At 41.7% G+C, this 21,562-nt stretch overlaps 1 protein-coding gene across 1 annotated transcript; it reads left to right on the plus strand.

Moving 5' to 3' along the window:
- Window positions 1-8,471: 8,471 nt before the first annotated feature.
- On the plus strand, window positions 8,472-11,353 carry LOC132486666 (HMG box transcription factor BBX-like). The gene is given in 3 exon segments (XM_060094194.1): window positions 8,472-9,386; window positions 10,375-11,186; window positions 11,188-11,353. Coding segments are annotated over 3 exon segments (1,893 nt in total).
- The last annotated feature ends 10,209 nt before the right edge of the window (window positions 11,354-21,562 follow it).

Consider the following 21,562-nt stretch of genomic DNA (forward strand, 5'->3'; position numbering starts at 1 on the left):
TTGAGGAAAGTTCCCTCTATGCCTACTTTCTGCAGGGTTTTTATCATAAATGGGTGTTGAATTTTGTCAAAAGTTTCTCTGCATCTATTGAGATGATCCTATGGTTTTTCTCCTTCATTTTGTTAATATGGTGTATCACATTGATTGATTTGTGTATATTGAGTAATCCTTGCATTCCTGGAATAAACCCCACTTGATCATGGTGTATGATCCTTTTAATGTGCTGTTGGATTCTGTTTGCTAGGATTTTGTTGAGGATTTTTGCATCTATGTTCATCAGTGATATAGGCCTGTAGTTTTCTTTCTTTGGGACATCCTTGCCTGGTTTTGGTATCAAGGTGATGGTGACCTCGTAGAATGAGTTTGGGAGTGTTCCTTCCTCTGAAATTGTTTGGAAGAGTTTGAGAAGGATGGGTGTTAGCTCTTCTCTAAATGTTTGATCGAATTCGCCTGTGAAGCCATCTGGTCCTGGGCTTTTGTTTGTTGGAAGATTTTTAATCACAGTTTCAATTTCAGGGCTTGTGATTGGTCTATTCATATTTTCTATTTCTTCCTGATTCAGTCTTGGCAGGTTGTGCATTTCTAAGAATTTGTCCATTTCTTCCAGGTTGTCCATTTTATTGGCATAGAGTTGCTTGTAGTAATCTCTCATGATCTTTTGTATTTCTGCAGCGTGAGTTGTTACTTCTCCTTTTTCATTTCTAATTCTATTGATTTGAGTCTTCTCCCTTTTTTTCTTGATGAGTCTGGCTAATGGTCTGTCAATTCCTTAAGTTGATCTTTATGCACAGAATTAGTTACTGTGAACATTAGTACTCTTTCCAGAGATTTTCTAATAACTTGGGCCAGAACTGGTTACCGAGGAGCAAGGACCTAATTCCATGCCTCCACACCCTCCCACTGCACCGCACCACACGTCTTACCTCACAAGCTCTAACCTAAATCACAGAGGCACGCGTTTCGTGGACTAACCATCACATCCCCTGGCGGCCTCAGGGGAGTGCTCACGTCCACTGACACCTCCCTTTAGTGCGTCAGCTCGTAGCGGCAGAACTGGGGTGGGGGAGGTTTGTGATCTGGAGCTCAGCACATGCTCGGCAACATGTTTCTCATTTCCTTAGCATTCATGGCTTGCTCTCAGGAATCTGTCGAAAAGGAATAAAAACCACCTGAGAGTCCACATTACCAGATTATGAACTTTTCCCATAGGTTTGAATTGCTTACTTACCTATTATAAATTAACCACAGCTTCATTTGGCCACCAGGTCTTAAGTCTGTTGACAGTTTTCAGCATGACCGAATTGCTCATTTTTCTTGCTTTCAGAAATTGGCTTGGTTGTCTTTAGAGTTGGTGTAAACGTGCCATGTAATAAATGATTTCCACTTAATGGTACAACAGAATTATTGGTTTCTTAGATGTTTGTGTAGTAAAAGTCAATATACACGTTTATATAATTTCTTTCCTCAAAATCTTATACTTAATTTAATTTCTAAAAATTGCACATGTAAGTCATGTGTATAACATGCTAAAGTACTTTAACTGTGATCTTAAAACTGAATAAAAAATATTTAATAGAAAATCAGAATATTGGGCTTCCCTGGTGGCGCAGTGTTTGAGAGTCCACCTGCCGATGCAGGGGACGCGGGTTCGTGCCCCGGTCCGGGAAGATCCTACATGCCGCGGAGTGGCTGGGCCCGTGAGCCATGGCTGCTGAGCCTACGCGTCCGGAGCCCATGCTCCACAACGGGAGAGGCCACAGCAGTGAGAGGCCCGCGTACCGCAAAAAAATAAAAAATAAAAAAAAACTCAGAATATTTTAGTATTGCAAGAGTTCTGCAGCTCTTAATAGTTTGTAAATCCACTATCTCATTTGTAATTAACATTCTCAATTCTCTTACTCTATGCCTTTTTATAAGGGAATAGTTAAGACAACTTTCTTTGTTGAAAAGGGTATAAGGTATGACAAAGCCCTGAGATATTTCAGGAAACTGTATTTATTGAGAAACTGACCAAGAACCCACATTTTTCCCTGTTACTGTAAGAAGTCTCCAGAGAAAGATTTTCAAAGACTGTCAGTTCAGTATTCACTGGAAGAAGTCTGGCTATTTTGATCCCTAACTGAATTTACATAGATCATCTACATTTGAACATTCAGAGGTACTTAAGAACATTGCTTTTGTTCTGGACCATATGATGTATTTTAAAATTTAAAGTTGAAACATAACATATAGTGCTTCTTTGCAAATATGAGTCCAAATAAGAACAGAAATCAGTCACTGTAGAAAAACATGTAGCCCAACAGAAATCTTGACTGGGCAAGGAAGCTTCACCTACTTCACCTAGGGACGAACCCGCGTCCCCTGCATCGGCAGGCAGACTCTCAACCACTGCGCCACCAGGGAAGCCCTGAAAGGAATTTTTTATCCAAAGTTTATAATGAGTGTCTACAAATCAGTGAGAAAATTACAAATGCCCAGTTTAAAACTGGGCAAAAGATAAAGACAAGTTATTCACAGAGCAAACTGTATAAATAATAAATCAACACATAAAAAATGTTCAACCTCACTAGAAATCAGGGAAAAGCCAATTTAAACATGAGATCGTATTTTTAACTTCAAATTGGGGGGGAAAACCGAAAGAGGGAGTGTTGAGGAAGGATTTGGGAACCAGTTCTTTACATATAGTACTGATAAGGTTGTAAATTTCAGGGAAATTTGTGAAGGAACATTTCAAAAGTTTATACATCCAGCAGTTCTACTTCTATAAATCTTTCCTAGAGATATGTGTACCTGTGTGAAAATTTATATTTACAAAAAAATATTTTCTGCTGCGTTGTTGGCAATGACAAAAAATTAGAAGGAACCCAAATTCCCATCAATATGAGTGGTTAAATGACAGTAGAGCCATACTCTAGAATGCTCAGCTTCCAGTAACCAGAATAAGCTCGACCAATGTGCACTGATGTGAAAAATTTCCAAGATACATCTTAACCCCCTTGGTAGTATTCTTTTGTTTCTTTTAATTTAATTTATTTATTTTGGGCTGTGTTGGGTCTTCGTTTCTGTGCGTGGCTTCCTCTAGTTGCGGCGAGCGGGGGCCTCTCTTCATCACGGTGCGCGGGCCTCTCACTGTCGCGGCCTCTCTTGTTGTGGAACACAAGCTCCAGACGCGCAGGCTCAGTAGTTGTGGCCCACGGGCCTAGTTGCTCCACGGCATGTGGGATCTTCCCAGACCAGGGCTCGAACCCGTGTCCCCTGCATTGGCAGGCGGATTCTCAACCACTGCGCCACCAGGGAAGCCCCGGTAGTATTCTTCATATCTTAACATGTGCATACCTATGACACATAAATTCCATGTCTAATTTTCTGTCCTACAAACCTACGAAAAGCTACAGACTTCTGATCAATATCCCCCAAACTATTGTCAATTGTAAGAAGTATGTCCAAAAGAAAAAAAAAGAATCAGAAATCTGTTCAAAACCAGCAGATTTTAAAGAACTTATTATCCCCTCACCCACCTCTGTTCTGCTATAGCAACACTGGAAGACTGCAACTAGGAAAGAGAGCAAGCCTAACTCCCACCTCAAATCTTGTCTCTCAACTACAGGGTATGATGAAGTCATTTAAAAAATATATTTAAAGGAGACTGAACCCTTAGGTGAAAGACCCCAATAAGTTATTTCCCTAAAATAGACAGTAAATAAAGAATTTGGAATGAGTTGCAGTGGAAAGATGTGAAATCTCTTTCTTTGGGTCTTCTGAAAATTATCACATTCCCACATATGTCTGCAGTGTTTTAAATATTTTCCATTTATGTAGTAAACATTGAAAGACAGAAAGACAGAGGTTATTTCCAGCTAGATGTTATCCTTTCCCCCCAATGGAACTATGCTTTCCTTTCTAGACACATGAGCTCTCCTTTTTCGAGTCTGAGATTGGAAGTTCTCATGGTTGAATTGTTAACACATTTATCTTTATTTGGGTTGAGTTTGATCCAGCTACTCTGAAGACTATGGTTTCTTCACTAAAAATTGCTTCCATTGTAGATTTATCACCTGGTTGGCAAACGCTGGATAACTTCAGGCACAAGAACATTACTCTGAACCTGGGTGTGGTCAGTGAGATAGAAACCAACATTATTTTTTCCTTCATGATATGAAGTATACTCTATCTTTACTCCCAGGGTTTTGTCCAAAAAACTCATAACACATAAATTGACTCTGCCCTTCAGACTCCCATGTTCTCCTCCAGTCTACACAGCAAAGTCTAAGTTCAATTACACCAAGACTGATGCCAAATTTCAAAAAACGAGAGCACCCTCCATTTCTGCTAGTGCCAGGTGTGTTGTTCCAGGTGCACAGAAGTATCTTAAAAAGTCTTAGTAAATCTCATTCTACAATAAATAATTACTCAACAAGTTCTCTCTGGACCAGGGTATACTAAGCCAGTGTCTGCTTTCTATTGCAGGCGAAGAAGTTTGTGGTCTTTCATGGAGCTTCCATTTACCAACCTGGAAATGGCATTCATTTTATTGGCTTTTGTTATCTTTTCCCTCTTTACTCTGGCTTCCATCTACACTGACCCGGATGAGAGGAATGAAGGTAAACAGAGAGAGCTCTTCATAAGAGTCCCCATTTCCTTTCCCCACCCAATCATCTTTCTTTGATTTGGTTTAGTTTCTATTCTGTATGTGAGAATGAGTTTGTTTTGGGGTGTGCTGTGTGTGTGTGTGTGTATGAGAGAAGGGAGACAGAGAGACAGAGAAAGAGAGTTTTATTAAATGGCCTGAAATATCTACTGTGGCATTTTACCATTATTTATTAAGAGAGGTTTGGAAATGGAAACGATTATTCACATGACTTTTAATCCCAGAATTTTGCAGGTCTTATGCCCTGAATTTTATATCTATATCTATATCTATATCTATATCTCTCTATATATGTATATGTATATATATAATTTTTCTTTCACCATCCTCCCATCACTGCCCCTCATCCCTGTCCCCCATCAGAAACTTAAAATGTGCAAAAAGCACAATATCTTTCAAAGTCATTAAAGGTAATTTTCACAGGCTAAATGCAAGTTCACAAGAAACAAATTCCATTATCGTATACATATATGGTGTGTGGAGGTGTGCGCTTTTGTTCAACTATAAATAAGAAGGAAAAGAATTAAAGGTTTTTTCCTAATGAGCTCTTGTCAAAGCCCAAACTTTCAAAAAAAATGTAGAAGCGTTTAAAAAACTCAACACCACATGTTTGCTTATTGCCAGTCATAACAATTATTAGCAATAATATGTAATTTAAATGGCAGTTCTTGGTATTTCACTGTAGTTCAGGTCCTACCAAATTTCACACAAAATTAATGGTGACTGACCATTTTTGAGGGCAAAAATTATATATATATATATATATATATATTTATATATATATATATGGCATATGGTAAGGAAATAATATATGTTTGTAGAGAATAAGATAAAATCATAAAAAGAAATCTGTGCTTCCTAAAATTGTGATACCTCTCCATGAATTTTTGGCTGTGAAAGAAGTGCTCTCTGTAAAAGACAATAGTATTCTCTGTCTTATAAACATACTACACTTACAGAAGTAGAAAACAAGAAGCCACAGTAAACAGACATTTAATTTCTGCTGACATGAAGATTGGGAAGCGTAACTGGAGTCCGTAAAGTCTTTTCCATGCTCCATATTGTTTTAGTTTAAAATGGGTTTGGCTGAAAGAAAGAGTAAGAGCAAAATTGCAGTTACTTTAACTAGATGATAATGTCTTTCTCTCACACATAAAGGAAGCCTGGGGGTAGAAGTTCCCTCCTGACACGACTCCCTGGTATCCTGGACCCAGGCCACACTGTCTTGGTTCCCTCCCATCTCCTATGGCAGCTCCCATGTCCGGCACTGACCCAGCTGGCCCATCTTCCATTATCATCTATGCATGCCTGTCAGCAAGAAGAAGCAAGAGGGCACACCTCTGTCTTTTAAGAGCGCTCCCAGAACCTACACTCACCACTTCCCTTTGGCCAGAATTTAGTCCACGGACATCCCGAAAGGAAAGCTGGGAAATGTAATAGTTATTCTGGGAGGCGTGTGCGGAGCAAAAACTTTGGGTTTTGTTCCTAAAGGAAGAGGGGTACAACCAGCAGTGTCTGCCAGACCCGTAGACTCCTAACCATGCATTCACTACGGGGCTGGTAGTCATGAAATTGGGGAATATTTGAGCTAGAAGGAATGTTAAGAGAGCATCTGATTTACTGATGCTTAACCAGAACTGAATATCAGAAAGGCACCTCATACTTGGGGCCCATCACAAACCCAGCAAATACGCATTTCTGGGTGTCCCACCTGGCCACGTGTCTTTAAACAAGATCCCCTACCCCCCCCCCCCCCATTTTTCTAGCTTTCTTCTCTGGTTAAGAAGCATTGACCAACTATTCATGTTTCAGATGTGACAACAGAGACCCACAAATGTTTAGTGAGTTTCTCAGGTGCTCAGTTAATTAGCAGAAGAGCCAAAACTAGAGCACAGACTCCCCGTTGCAGGTTCCTGCCCCCTCTCTGCACTCCCATGACTCCTGAGTTATGATCCATGGACACAGACAGCCAGAAGACTGGGCCAGTCATAGACATTGACCTTTCCTTTACACTTCTGTATTCCGTTTTTCATAAGTTCCTTTTTCTTCTGCTCTATTCCTCCTATATCTGAGGTCTACTTTCCAAGCTAAAGCAATTCCTCCATTTGAATACTGTTCACTAACAGAACTAGACCCAGCTGCCCAAGAATTCTCATCGAAGAACACCCTTGCTTCCCTTCGTGACCACCAGGTCGGTGCCAAGCACAATTTTGCATGAAAGTACAAAATGTATACACTTTCCTAAATGTGGTAAGACCCAGGAGTAAAACCCACCTTCATTAAAATTGCAGGGCTATTTTCATCTCCTTTCTGGCACAAGCAGAGAATTGCAGGAGCCACAAAAATAAACTTAAGAGAGGCAGATTTAATTTCACATGTGTATTTAAAATCTGATAGACTCGGCTATGGGTAATGGAGAATCTAAATCTGAATGGGACTCAGCTCCTATGTCAGGGAGCTGATTGTCTCATGGAGGATTCAGTTGTATAACCAGAGCAGACGCAGTGAATGGGCTACCAGAGTTTTCAACTAAGGAGGATGGGGTCAGAACGGAAGCTCTTCCTTGGGGGTATTGCGGTGGGCTTCACGGAAGAGGTGGCCACCCTGATGCAGGTGATATTGACAGAGTAGGGTGGGTGGGGTGCATTCTGACTAAGAATACAGCTTAAGGAAAATTACCTGACCGAAAAAAATGAAATGTATAAGAGGAAAAATCAGCTATGGTTTGGAATGTACCTTAAGTCCAACAAGGAATTGAACAGAACTGATCATTGGCCAGAATCTTCTCAAGTCCTTCAGAGGTCAGAAGACGAACAAAGCATTTTAACAGGGAGTCTCTTAAACTTAAGAGATGGGTGCCTCTGACCTCAGCCTCCCACGTGAGAGCAAAGGCTCTCAAGCTCTAACTTGCACATAAGTCACGTAGAGATTTTATGAAAAAGTAGACTACTGTTCAGTAGGTCTGGGTGGGACCTGAGATTCTGCATTTCTAAGAAGCTTCCAGGTGACGACCATGGTCTAGAAGACGAGCCCAGCCACAGATGTGACGCTTGCAGGCCCCAGGGGGCCAAGCTCATCTGTGTGCAGCAGGGGAGGTGGGAGCTTGGCTACGTGGCTGGGCGTCCACGTTCCGTCCCGTAAGCAAGGCCCTACAGGACACGGGGCAGACCCAGAGCTGGAGGGCAGGGCCTCAGCCTCCAGCACAGCGCAGTCTTGCCTCAGGTCCTAACGTGTCAGGAGTGGGTGGATTAAGGTTTAAGAAAATATTTTATATGTTTAGAAGAGTTGAGAGTCATTCTTATTTTTTTAGGGAAGAAATTGTATTTAATTAGATTAATTAATTCATCATTTTAAGTTGAAGTATAGTTGATTTACAATGTTGTGTTAGTTTTAGGTGTACAGCACAGTGATTCATATATATATATTCTTCTTCAGATTCTTTTCCATTATAGGTTATTACAAAATATTGAGTATAGTTCCCTGTGCTATAGAGTAGGTCCTTAGTGGTTATGAGAGTCACTCTTTAAACAGCAGAATCTTGGAGTGTACAGTGAAGGGAGGCCGAGCGGCTCCGCGAGCTCCTCTCTCTCCACTTTCCCATAGAGAAGCCCTGACTGGCCGCTGAGGGCGAGCCACACACACGCCCTCGCGCCCGGCGAACCCGCGCGGTCAGTATCATAGGACACAGGCTTTGCCGCAGTTCATCTTCCTCCCTGTGTACTTTCCGTTTGCCTTCCTGGAATTCTGCTGCATCACAGAAGCTGGAAGTTCTGATGTTCCATTGAACTCACGATGGAAAGTCTTGACTTGACCGGTCAGAGTAATGAAAGGCAGTCATAGAAATAAAGATTATTCCGCAGAAGGAGAAGGAGCTGGAAAACGACCAAAACGAAAGTGCCTTCAGTGGCATCCATTGCTAGCAAAGAAACTTCTTGACTTTTCAGAAGAGGAAGAAGAGGAAGACGAAGAGGAGGATATTGATAAGGTTCAACTTCTTGGGGCCGCTGGTCTAGAGCAAGATGGTGAAACTGAAGATGATGAATCACCAGAACAGCGAGCCCGGAGACCAATGAATGCATTTCTCTTATTTTGCAAACGTCATCGCTCTCTTGTACGTCAGGAACACAGGAACAGGCTTGATAACCGAGGTGCTACCAAGATACTAGCTGATTGGTGGGCTGTTCTCGATCCAAAGGAAAAGCAGAAATACACAGACATGGCCAAGGAGTATAAACATGCATTTATGAAAGCAAATCCTGGCTACAAATGGTGTGCTACCACAAACAAGCCTGTGAAATCCCCAACATCCACTGTCAATCCACGGGAGAAACTATGGGCCTTCCCATCTGACTCTTCAAGAGCCTTGCCAAGCCCCAAGAAAACAAAGCCTGAAGAAATGCCTCAGCTTAACTTTGGGCTGGCTGATCCTACTCAAATGGGAGGCCTGAGCATGCTGCTTTTAGCTGGAGAACATGTTCTTGGTACACCAGAGATATCCTCTGGCACTTGCAGGCCTGATGTTTCAGAATCCTCTGAATTGCGTCAGGAGTCACCATTATTTCAGTTTGCCGAGATATCTTCAGGTACCTCCCACCCTGATGTTCCGTCAAAACAATGTCAAGCATCAGCCTTGTTTCAGTTTGCAGAGATCTGTTCGAAGACTTCACAGTTGGGCGGTGCTGAACCTGTAAAACGCTGTGGAGAGTCTGCACTCTTTCAACTGGCAGAGACAGAGGGGGTGAAAATGGAAGAATCAAAGCTAATAAAAGCCAAAGAATCAGATGGCGGAAGAATTCAAGAACTGGAGAAGGGCAAGGAAGAAAGAGAAATGAAAATGGAGAAAATAGATGAAGCCAGGTTCCAGAAAGAAGCAGAATTTGAAAAATCAGCTAAGGAAAATGTAAGAGATTCTAAGGAATTAAGAAATTTTGAGGAGCTGCGAATGGATGATATAATGGGTATAAAAATGGAAGCTCCTAAAGCAATTAAAAAGGAAGAATTAGAGGAAGATCAAAAATGTAGTCACTTCCCTGATTTTTCTTACTCTGGCAGTAGCAAGATAATAATAAGCGATGTTCCCAGTAGGAAGGATCACATGTGCCATCCTCATGGCATTAGGATCATCGAGATTCCCACAGCGTTAAGCAAACCAGAAAAGCTAAAAAAGGAAACGAAGAAAACCAAAATGGATCGACAGGGAAATGATAAATCCACACCCAAGAAGACTTGCAAAAAGAGGCAGTCCTCGGAATCTGATATCGAGAGTGTCATGTACACCATTGAAGCTGTTGCAAAGGGAGACTGGGGCATCGAGAAGCTTGGAGATACCCCTCGCAAGCAGGTGCATACATCCTCGAGTGGCAAGGGAAGCATTTTGGATGCCAAGCCACCAAAGAAGAGAGTGAAATCAAGAGAGAAGAAAATGTCAAAGGAGAAATCCTCAGACACCACCCAAGAGTCAAGACCTCAAGATTTTATCAGTATTTCTACCAGCAAGAACATTTTTGGTGAGGTCCAGGAGGGTATAAAAGCAGAACCTTTGACCCCTACAGAGGATGCATTACCACCCAGTCTATCGGGACAGGCCAAGCCTGAGGACAGTGAGTGTCACAGAAAAATAGAGACTTGTGGCTCCCGGAAATCTGAGAGGTCTTGCAAAGGTGCTCTTTATAAAACCCTGGTGTCTGAGGGTATGCTCACCTCTCTGCGAGCTAATGTTGGCAGAGGGAAACGAAGGTCAGGAAAAGGAAAGTCCTCTGATCATGAAGAGTGTTGGCATGAAGAAAGCTGGACATTTCACCAGAGTGGGACCAGTGGAAGCAAGAAGTTCAAGAAGACAAAGCCAAAGGAAGACTCTCTCCTTGGCTCAGCAAAGCTGGATGAAGAATTTGAAAAGAAATTCAACAGCCTCCCTCAGTATAGTCCTGTTACATTGGACCAGAAATGTGTACCTGTCCCAAGAAAAAAGAAGAAGACCGGACATATGTCCCCAGAACCGACCCAAACCAGCAAAGGTCCTTTCCAGTCTCAGAAAAAGAACTTATTCCACAAAATTGTCAGCAAATACAAGCACAAAAAGGAGAAGCCTAATGTTCCGGAAAAAGGAAGTGGGGATAAATGGTCAAACAAGCAACTCTTCTTGGCTGCCATTCACCCTACAGAAGCCATATTTTCAGAAGACAGAAACACCACAGAGCCTGCTTATAAGGTTACAAATGCCCCATCCATTCCCAACACTCCAGAGCCAACAAGGGCGCAAGAACCCTTGGTGGGCAGTCAAAAGAGAAAAGCAAGGAAAACCAAGATCACACACCTTGTCAGGACAGCAGATGGCCGGGTATCACCAGCAGGAGGTACTTTGGATGACAAACCAAAGGAACAACTGCAGAGGAGTCTTGCTAAGGTGACCGAGACAGGCTGCAATGACGAGTGCTCACACAACCGAGGGGCCACGGAGACGCGGAGCAGCACCCCGGAGATGCCCGCCGTGTCTGCGTTCTTCAGCCTCGCTGTGCCGGCCGAAGTGGCTGCCATGGAACATGCATAGAAGTCAGAGATCAACTCCGCTCCCCCATGATGGACAGCCAAAAGAAATGCCCCCGACTCCTGTACTTATTTCTTGCGCTGACCAGTGAAGCGCCCTTTAATTGTAAAACATTGTGCTTTACCTACTACCCTAGCCTTGTCTTTATTGAGAGATGCTAGTGAGTCCATGTGGTGGCAGATAGAGACAGCAAACAAGTGCTTGTTGCCCTACACGGCCCAGATTCACTTGAAGCAGAAGTTGGCACCCTGGGCCAGTTTGTTCTTTCAGAACCCAGAGTCTTTGAGGGTGATGTTGTCTGTCTGATAATGAGCAGAAATGGGATGATCCTAGAGCTTTGCTTTCTATAGAAGGCTTTTGATGGTAATAGGTGGTAACTTGGTAAAAGGCTGCCTTTACTTTAGCTCATCCAGCATCTCTTTTACCAACCAGAGAGTGTGAAACTAGTTTCGTATATTACCTTGTTATTCTTTCAAAACAAAAACCAAAAGCAAAAAAACAAAACCTGACACACTGCACTAGTTATTATTAGATATTCTTAGTCTTTTTTGTACATGGAGGTTTATGTTCTAAGATGGTTTATAGAATAGGTTATACCTACATTTATATTGTAGAATAATATTAAAAAGCCTCTTCCAGAGACTCCCAAACAGCACGGGCAGGCAGATGTACCGCTGTTAGCGGTGTATGCTCGGCCTTGTGGTCCATATATTCTGCACTTTTATATTGGCCACCAGAGTGGTAGTTTGCTGGCACAAAGAGAAAGAGAGAGGGCCTCCGTGGTGGCGCAAGTGGTTGAGAGTCCGCCTGCCGATGCAGGGGATACGGGTTCGTGCCCCGGTCTGGGAGGATCCCATATGCCGCGGAGCGGCTGGGCCCGTGAGCCATGGCCGCTGAGCCTGCGCGTCCGGAGCCTGCGCGTCCGGAGCCTGTGCTCCGCAACGGGGGAGGCCACAACAGTGAGAGGCCCGCATACCGCAAAAAAAAAGAAAAAAAAAAAAAAAAAGAGAAAGAGAGAGAAGAAGAAAAATTACAGTTCTTACAAGCAGAATTTTTTTCTTAGCCTTGAGTGACCAAGAAGAATTTGCTTGGGTCCAATTGTGGAGAATATTTTCCCAGACAGGGGAAGAGTCCAGCAGATTACAGATTACTGATGTTTTCATGCCTTGAGGATTCTTTTATTTTTACACAAGGGTCTGAGTGACCAATGGATCGTTCATACAGACAAAAAAAGAAAAATAGTATTCAGAAGTGACCTTAGGATTACTTCACTATTCAGAACACATTGAAGACACACTCACTTTGTGTGGTCTTTGAGCTACAGCCCTTTTACATCCATCCCAGACAGACTGGACGGGTAGCAATTGCTATGCACAGCCTAATTGGCACTGCAGGTTTTTAGAGCCATTTTGAGTTTTTGTGGTTACGGAGGTATTGATGAGGGAGGTGTGCCTGACCAGAGTGGGACTCGCAGTTATAGATCCACCTGCAAGTTTCCTGTTTCCTTTTCATGTTTTGTTGCTTTTGAACATAAAACCAACCATACATATGCCAGTGCAACTGGATTAACTGGCTTAGAACATTCAACATATTGACTCCATCACCTGACATTCACAGTATCTTGTTTCTTAGCAACAGATGCAAAGTGATAAATCAAAATTAGTCGGCGGCTACAGATTTTACAGGGTATTTGTTCCATAGCACAAAGTATTTCCCCACTCTTGCATCACAGCACAAACTACCAAATTTTAAGTATTGGATTCCAGCAATAATTTTTACTGGTTTTCAAACTGGCGGAATTTTGATAGTGTTAGTTCAAGTTTGAAACTTTTGAATTAGATCTCTAAATGGTGACAGTTTACAAGGTTTTATCTAGCTATCTTATTTATACTTTACTGAATTGTAATGATGATTTTTTTTCTCATCGTAATTTGACCTCATAGCCATACAAAAAATTGACTCTATTCGTACTGACTAGGTTTAGTTTTTCACGGTTGTAGATATTACTTCAGTTTTGGTGCTAGAAAATATGTACAACATACTAACAGAATTGAAAAAGAACAGCGAGATTTGGGCTTTTTTTTTTTTTTTCAAAGCAGGTAAAGAGGGCATCAGGGCATTGGAACGGTGTCCTCAAAAATGCATATTCCTTGTGGACATGGAGGAAGAAGGAATTAGTAAGCAAGGTTAATCAGAGGCAGAAGCTTAGCCCCATTCACACCGAAGTAAATCAGGTGAGCAACCCCAGATTTTAGCATGATATTTTTACTATGATGCTGTTGTATTAATATTTTCTAAATTTCGAAACACAAAGTGAATGTTTGAAAATTGCTGGGTCCCAGTGTTGGTGGCTGTTGGAGTTTGTGGACCACTTGCTAGCAGTGATTTAAAAATTATAATTAGCTAAAATCCCCCCAAAAAATGAAATCAACAACAAAAGTTTTTTGGTGCAGAACATGCACCTTGACAATGGCACTAACTTGTTATTCTCTAGAACATGTTAGAATAGGTCTATTTTTGCCAGTGCCCTCTCCTCCAGTCCTCTGATTACATTTCACTATAGTTCCTTAACAGAGTGCTGTATATTCATGGGACCTTTCTTAAAAAGGAGCAAAACAAAAGATGACTTTTTTCTATGTGATTAATATATCTTACTTGATCTGCTTTTCCTAAACCTCAGTGGCTTTTCCCTTAGGCAGGGGTCGGGGTGGAGGGCAACCTACTGGATACGAGTGTTTTCAGGTACTTTAGGAAAAAAAAAAAACCCACCTTTTTGTAGACATGCTTAATTTTTAAGTGGTTAGGCACTGAGAGTAGCAGAAATCCTGCCAAGCTTTATAGTCTTTTAGACATTCACCTTGTCATTTCTCTGAGTAATGTCTTGATTTCAAAAATAGTGCTTTTCTCATGCCCTGAATCCACTGGAGAGGGGTGTTGGTATTTTCAGGTAACAACATTTGTGAGCACAAATATTGCAGACCAACATGTAGTACCCTCCCCCATTTATCATTTTCATTTCACTTCTGTCATTCTTTTTTATTTTGGAAAATCATATTGCTATGGTGTGTACCTTAATCTGCCAGCAAACACCATCTACACTAACATTTGTCCCACAAGCATCCTCAAGAGAAAAAGTTGTTGCACCTTATATATATTTCAAGCAAACCAAAATATGATGCTCTTCTGCCTTTGTTTTATTCTAAATTGTTGTATCATATCTTTCTGAAACCATTCTGAATCTAGTTGAAATTCTCAATATTTATGCTTTTACCTTAATTTCTAGATTCAAACCTGTATATAAATCTTTGGAACAAAATTGTCCTAGCCCTTCTCTGTGTTGCTGGAAGTGGATGATTTAGTCTCAGATGGAGACACAGTACTGTTCCAGTTTTCTTTAGCCTTTTATTTATTTAGTTATTCTGGGTATTTTCCTATGTAATTTTGAAGTGTGTAGAGTATACTATAGTTACTGAAGCTGCAGCTCCAAGAAGCTGAGTGAAAGAGAGAAAATACTGTAAGACGCCCTTCTTAAGTGTTTATTTGTTTGGATAACTGTATTGAGGCCAGGAAAAGGCAAAAGGTCCCACAGCCACTTTGAAGACACAGGTTCTTATCCCCAAACTAGGTTAGGTCCCAGATTTTAGATCAAAATGGTGAATTCTTTAAAGCCCTCTTTTTTAAAGGGATATATCATACCATTGTAATTCTGACAGTCTTTTCCCCCCCGAAAATATATTTATTTAATTCCGTCAGATGAGCTTTCTACCAGTGCCCCCTCAAAGCCATGCTCAACTCATTCCCACGTTATCACTGTTATTATAGTTCCTGCCATTCAAACTGCTGCAGAGAAAAAAAGGGATGGAACACTGTGAACAAAAAGGAGCATCTGAACGGGTCTGGTTATTTAGAATCCAACTTGTGTAATCCCTGTCACTCTCTTATCAAGTCAGATGCTACTCTGCCTGAGTCATAGAAAATTTTGTTTGCCCTCTGTAGTCCTTGGCTCATCCTCTGGAAATGTTTGCACCTATGTAAAATCTCAAGCAGATTATAAATCAATACAGCACTAGGAGTAAGCTGAAAACTGAATGACATGTTTTGTTTATACAGTTCCGGGGGAGGGATGGGGAATATCAAGTAACTCTGTTCCAAGTTTGGCATTTGGCATTAATGTGAAGCAGTGGGACCATGCTGCCTGCTAAAGTACTGTATGAATCCTAAGTGTTCTGGAGACCAGCAGCTGGAGGCTGGAGGCCAGCATCCATACAGCAAAGGGGAAGCATCGCCGCTTCTTGGGGGAAAAGGAAGGAAGTCGTGCAAGGCCTGGAGTCATCATTTGTAAAGGGGAAGTCGGGGTGTACGTGATGCTGTGAGAAGGTTCATCTTTGATTGCACTGCTCCACAGAGCCCTCAGATAAGGCCAATCCTAATGGGCTACCTCGGCTTTAACGGTTAATTCCAGTAAGTCCTGTTTCAAAGGTTTGTCTTTTTTTGCTTCTACCTTCAGTGCCACTGTTTTCCACTGCAGTGTTTTGACTTCCCAAACCACCTTCTCCAGAGAGAACAATGTATTGCTGAAAATGGGCAGTAGAAGCAAATGCTCTTATTACATTTGACCTATAAAGTATTCAGAGTGACTGCTAGGTGGGAATTAAAATTTAGCTTTCCCCACATAGGATCTTGTTTTGCACCTTATAAAGAGTGTACTAATTGTTAATTAGGTGTTGCTTTTATTTAGACAAGCATTCCCAAAGAATTAGATTTGGATTTTGTGTTTATTTGAGTTTGGGGAATTTTTTTTTACAGTTATCTTATTTAGATTGACTAACATCATACTTACCATAAAAAAAGAAACAGTTGTTCAGTTCATCTTACCAGATATGTCTGGTGATGTATTCAGGGTTTGATGGACTGCTTTGCTTTTATATAGTTTGGAAGTGATAGTGAAGTTTATTATACCCCATATTAAATGACCTTGTCCTGTTCACTGGGGACATTATCTTACATTTTTGAAAAAGAAGCAGCAAAAGAGTGAACAAGACAAGTACATTTGATTCCCCTCATACACGTCCATCTGTTTGTGCTACGCTTTCCTTAAAAATATGAATATACATTTTCTTCACACATACAAAAAAAGTTTCCTCTCCTGGCCAAATTTTATTTGTGGTGGTATGATTTATACTAATAATGGAAAAGAAGAAACCTTGTACTTAGAAGTTCGGTGGCCACTGTTTCCTTGTTGCAGTCAGTGGTCAAAATTGATCCTGCCCTTAATTTGAGCTTTATGCACAGAATTAGTTATTGTGAAAATTACTACTCTTTCCAAAGATTTTCTAATAACTTGGGCCAGAACTGGTTACCGAGGAGCAAGGACCTAATTCCATGCCTCCACACCCTACCACTGAACCGCACCACACGTCTTACCTCACAAGCTCTAACCTCAATCACAGAGGCACGCGTTTCGTGGACTAACCATGACCTCCCCTGGCGGCCTCGGGGGAGTGCTCACGTCCCATGATACCTCACTTTAGTGCCTCAGCTCGTAGCGGCAGAACTGGGGTGGGGGAGGTTTGTGATCTGGAGCTCAGCACTTGCTCGGCAACGTTTCTCATTTCCTTAGCACTCGTGGCTTGCTCTCAGGAATCTGTCGAAAAGGAATAAAAACCACCTGAGAGTCCATATTCCCAGATTATGAACTTTTCCCATAGGTTTGAATTGCTTACTTACCTATTATAAATTAACTACAGCTTCATTTGACCACGAGGTCTTAAATCTGTTGACAGTTTTCAGCTTGACTGAATCGCTCATTTTTCTTGCTTTCAGAAATTGGCTTGGTTCTCTTTAGAGTTGATGTAAACATGCCATGTAATAAATGATTTCCACTTAATGGTACAACAGAATTATTGCTTTCTTAGATATATGTGTAGTAAAAGTCAATATACACATTTATATAATTTCTTTCTTCAAAATCTTATACTTAATTTGATATTTCTAAAAATTGCACATGTAAGTCATGTGTATAACATGCTAAAGTACTTTAACTGTGATCTTAAAACTGAATAAAAAATATTTAATGAAAAATCAGAATATTGGGCTTCCCTGGTGGCGCAGTGGTTGAGTGTCCACCTGCCGATGCAGGGGACGCGGGTTCGTGCCCCGGTCCGGGAAGATCCCACATGCCGCGGAGTGGCTGGGCCCGTGAGCCATGGCCGCTGAGCCTGCGCGTCTGGAGCCTGTGCTCCGCAACCTGAGAGGCCACAGCAGTGAGAGCCCCGCGTACCGCAAAAAAATAAAAAATAAAAAAAAACTCAGAATAATTTAGTATTGCAAGAGTTCTGCAGCTCTTAATAGTTTGTAAATCCACTATCTCATTTGTAATTAACATTCTCAATTCTCTTACTCTATGCCTTTTTATAAGGGAATAGTTAAGACAACTTTCTTTGTTGAAAAGGGTATAAGGTATGACAAAGCCCTGAGATATTTCAGGAAATTGTATTTGTTGAGAAACTGACCAAGAACCCACATTTTTCCCTGTTACTGTAAGAAGTCTCCAGAGAAAGATTTTCAAAGACTGTCAGTTCAGTTCTTCTCACTGGAAGAAGTCTGGCTATTTTGATCCCTAACTGAATTTACATAGATCATCTACATTTGACCTTTCAGAGGTACTTAAGAACATTGCTTTTGTTCTGGACCATATGATATATTTTAAAATTTAAAGTTGAAACATAACATATAGTGCTTCTTTGCAAATATGAGTCCAAATAAGAACAGAAATCAGTCACTGTAGAAGAACATGTAGCCCACAGAAATCTTGACTGGGCAAGGAAGTTTCACCTACCACCACCGTGATCAAAAGCATGATCACATGTGGACTTTCTTTTACTTATTTATTTATTTGGCTGTGTTGGGTCTTCACTGCTGCATGAAGGCTTTCTCTAGTTGCGGCGAGCAGGGGCTGCTCTTCGTTGTGATGCATGGGCTTCTCATTGTGGTGGCTTCTCTTGTTGCAGAGCACGGGCTCTAGGCATATAGGCTTCAGTAGTTGTGGCTCCTGGGCTTAGTTGCTCCATGGCATGTGGGATCTTCCCAAACGAGGGCTCAAACCCATGTCCCCTGCATTGGCAGGTGGATTCTTAACCACTGCGCCACCAGGGAAGCCCCCCATGGACTTTCTAATCACACCAACAGGTTCTAGCATTACACGAGCACCCAGAATTAGTCATGCCAGGATCGTGTCGCTCTCCTTTGAGAGTCATAGGTGCTTACATCAGTGCCATATTGTCTATCTTCAAATTAATAAAATTTTTGTAACTTGATCATTACAGAATTAACTTAGATGGTGCCTCTCCAAAGAAGTTTTAAGAATCCACTCAACCTGAAAAAAATAATGGTCGTCTCATCTTCATGACTTAAAAATCGAGAAAAATAAATGTTACATAATGGTAGTGGAACTCGAATGAAGTAGGGCTGCTTTTTCCCAGCCCTGGACACTGTTTCCTGGAAGACCTGTCTCACTGTCAGCATAAAAAACACTGGTGATAGAAATGTTTATTAGGTGCCTTCCATGTAAAAGACAAGATGCCAAGCACTTTAGATGTATTATTGTGTTTAATCTTAAAATAACCTTATGAGAGAGGTAATAATAACTTCAGTGTTTACAAGTGAGGACCTTGGAGCTCTAACCTTGACCTCAGACCACTCAGCAAGTGAGTGAAGATCCCAAGTGAGGCTGTAGTTCACAGGATCCAGAACCTTGTGCACTTTCCCTCCAGATTCCCTTGAAAAAGTTATTTGCTTTTTAAAAAATGCATACACCTCTCTTTTTTCCTACAAAGAATTTAAATTGGCTAAAAATCTATAAAAAGATAAAACTAAATTTCCAGTAAGTAGATAAAGAAATCCAGGCAAAGGGAACAATAAAAGTAGGAAAAATAGAAAGTGGGTAGTCTTGGTGAGGAGAAGGCTAGCATCTCGTTTCAGCAAAGAGTACAAATTGTGTTATTAAGATTCCTGCGTTCATGTCCTGACACTGCCATTGGTGACTGTGGGATTTAGGGAAAATTACACAAATTCTCAAAGCCTTCATTTTTTATGTACTAGGTATAATAATGACACCTGTCTCATAGAGTTGAAGTGAGAATTACATGAACTAAAGCATGAAAATGCAGAGGGGTGGCTGCTATTGGAGTTTTGTTTTGAAGTCTTCAAGATTAGGAATATATATATATATATATTGTGGTACACGGGCCTCTCACTGTTGTGGCCTCTCCCATTGCAGAGCACAGGCTCCGGATGCGCAGGCCCAGCGGCCATGGCTCACAGGCCCAGCCGCTCCAGGCTTGTGGGATCCTCCCGGACCAGGGCACGAACCCGTGTCCCCCGCATCGGCAGGCGGACTCTCAACCACTGCGCCACCACGGAAGCCCAGGAATTTTTTTAAAAAATATATTTATTGGGCCTCCCTGGTGGCGCAGTGGTTGGGAGTCCGCCTGCCGATGCAGGGGATACGGGTTCGTGCCCCGGTCTGGGAGGATCCCATATGCCGCGGAGCGGCTGGGCCCGTGAGCCATGGCCGCTGGGCCTGCGCATCCGGAGCCTGTGCTCCACAACGGGAGAGGCCACAACAGTGAGAGGCCCGCATACCGCAAAAAGAAAAAAAAAAAAAAAAAAAAAAAAAAAAAAAAATATATATATATATATATATTTATTTCTTGCTGCGTTGTGTCTTCTTTACTGCACGCGGGCTTTCTCTAGTTGTTGTGAGCGGGGGCTACTCTTTGTTGCAGTGCCTGGGCTTCTCATTGCGGTGGTTTCTCTTATTGTGGAGCACGGGCTCTGGGTGCACAGGCTTCAGTAGTTGTGGCTCGCACGTTCTAGAGCACAGGCTCAGTAGTGGTGGCGCACAGGCTTAGTTGTTCCACAGCACGTGGGATCTTCCCAGACCAGGGCTCGAACCCGTGTCCCCTGCATTGGCAGGCGGATTCTCAACCACTGCGCTACCAGGGAAGCCCCAAGATTAGGAATTTAATAGAACAATGAGTTTCATCGTGAACTAAAGGAAAATATTTACTGCAGAACCCAGAAAATGTTTACTCTGTCAGTCCACACACTGAGTCAACATATATGTTTTAAATATCCAGCAATACAACATATTCAGTGCCAATCAACTGCAAGATGACATCACATGGAAAGGATAAAAACCTGATGTCAGGGAACGGTAAGGACTCCACTGACAAATGAACATTTAATAGAGTTAGACTGCTTACCAAATGTAGAAGAGGATATACAGAAACTTCAAAAAGGAATAAAATGAACATCAAAAGACTGAGACATCTCAGAAAATTGAAGAAGTCTTGAATAGTTTTTGCAAATGGTATCTTCCATCAAATTGTGCTATGAAAATCACAAGTAAAGTGTGTTGTATGAAGCTATGGCTTCGAATCAATGCCTCATCCATTCTTTGTGCTAAAATTAGCTTACAGCTGCAATTATAACTTGCCTTGTATTAAATAAGTGATTCAGCAAATTTATTTTTATTATTTTAAGTGTCATTTTTCAAGATAAATGTCCATTCAAATTATTTTTTCTGTCTTCTATTAAATTTTGCCCTGAAAGGAGATCCATTTTAAATTATCATTTTCAGTATTAAGTAGTCTTAGATTAAAAAGAAGTTTCCTGTTACAGAATTATGCACTCAGCAGCGTTAACCACCATCAATTATCATCCAAGAAATTAGCTGGATTCACGCTCTGCCCATTTGTAGGAAGTGGGTGTGAAATTTGGTCCTGTGCTTTCTTTAAAGCCAATCCAGAGGAGAAAACTGACAATGTTGAAGTTAACCTGAGCTCTCAGGTAGGAAATTCCCCAAGCTTTTGTTTTCCAAAATCCCCTCACTCTTGTGTTCCAGGAAATGGCTGACCGCAAAGAGCAACCTTTCCCATACTATGTGAGAAAGACTCACTGGCCACTCTTTCTCGTGACCCCCAGAGACTCTTGAGGACCCCGTTGTTTACCTTTGGCAGGGACAAACACAGACCTTTCCCCTTTTACCTGCACATGCTGGCAAAGACAGACAGCTCCTTGTTCTTTGTCTCACGGATGGCTTAGCTGAGATTAGAACTGTTTGTCCCCCCTGCAATTAACTAGACACAGAGATCAACTTTTCCTGCACAGCTAACTGATGGAGACTTCCCTTGATGACAGAACAATGCATAGGGTAAAGCATCCCACCTGGGGCGTCTCCACTCCTCCCTGTGAAGCTAAGGAGAAACCAGCTGCTGAGGCTCCATGATCTCAGATCTGGGCCGCTCTCCCTATTGCAATAGACTGAATCAAATCAGTATCATTGCTTTCTTCATTACTGTCTTTGA

Source organism: Mesoplodon densirostris, chromosome 1 (genome assembly GCF_025265405.1).
Source record: "Mesoplodon densirostris isolate mMesDen1 chromosome 1, mMesDen1 primary haplotype, whole genome shotgun sequence".
Lineage (NCBI taxonomy): Eukaryota > Metazoa > Chordata > Mammalia > Artiodactyla > Ziphiidae > Mesoplodon > Mesoplodon densirostris.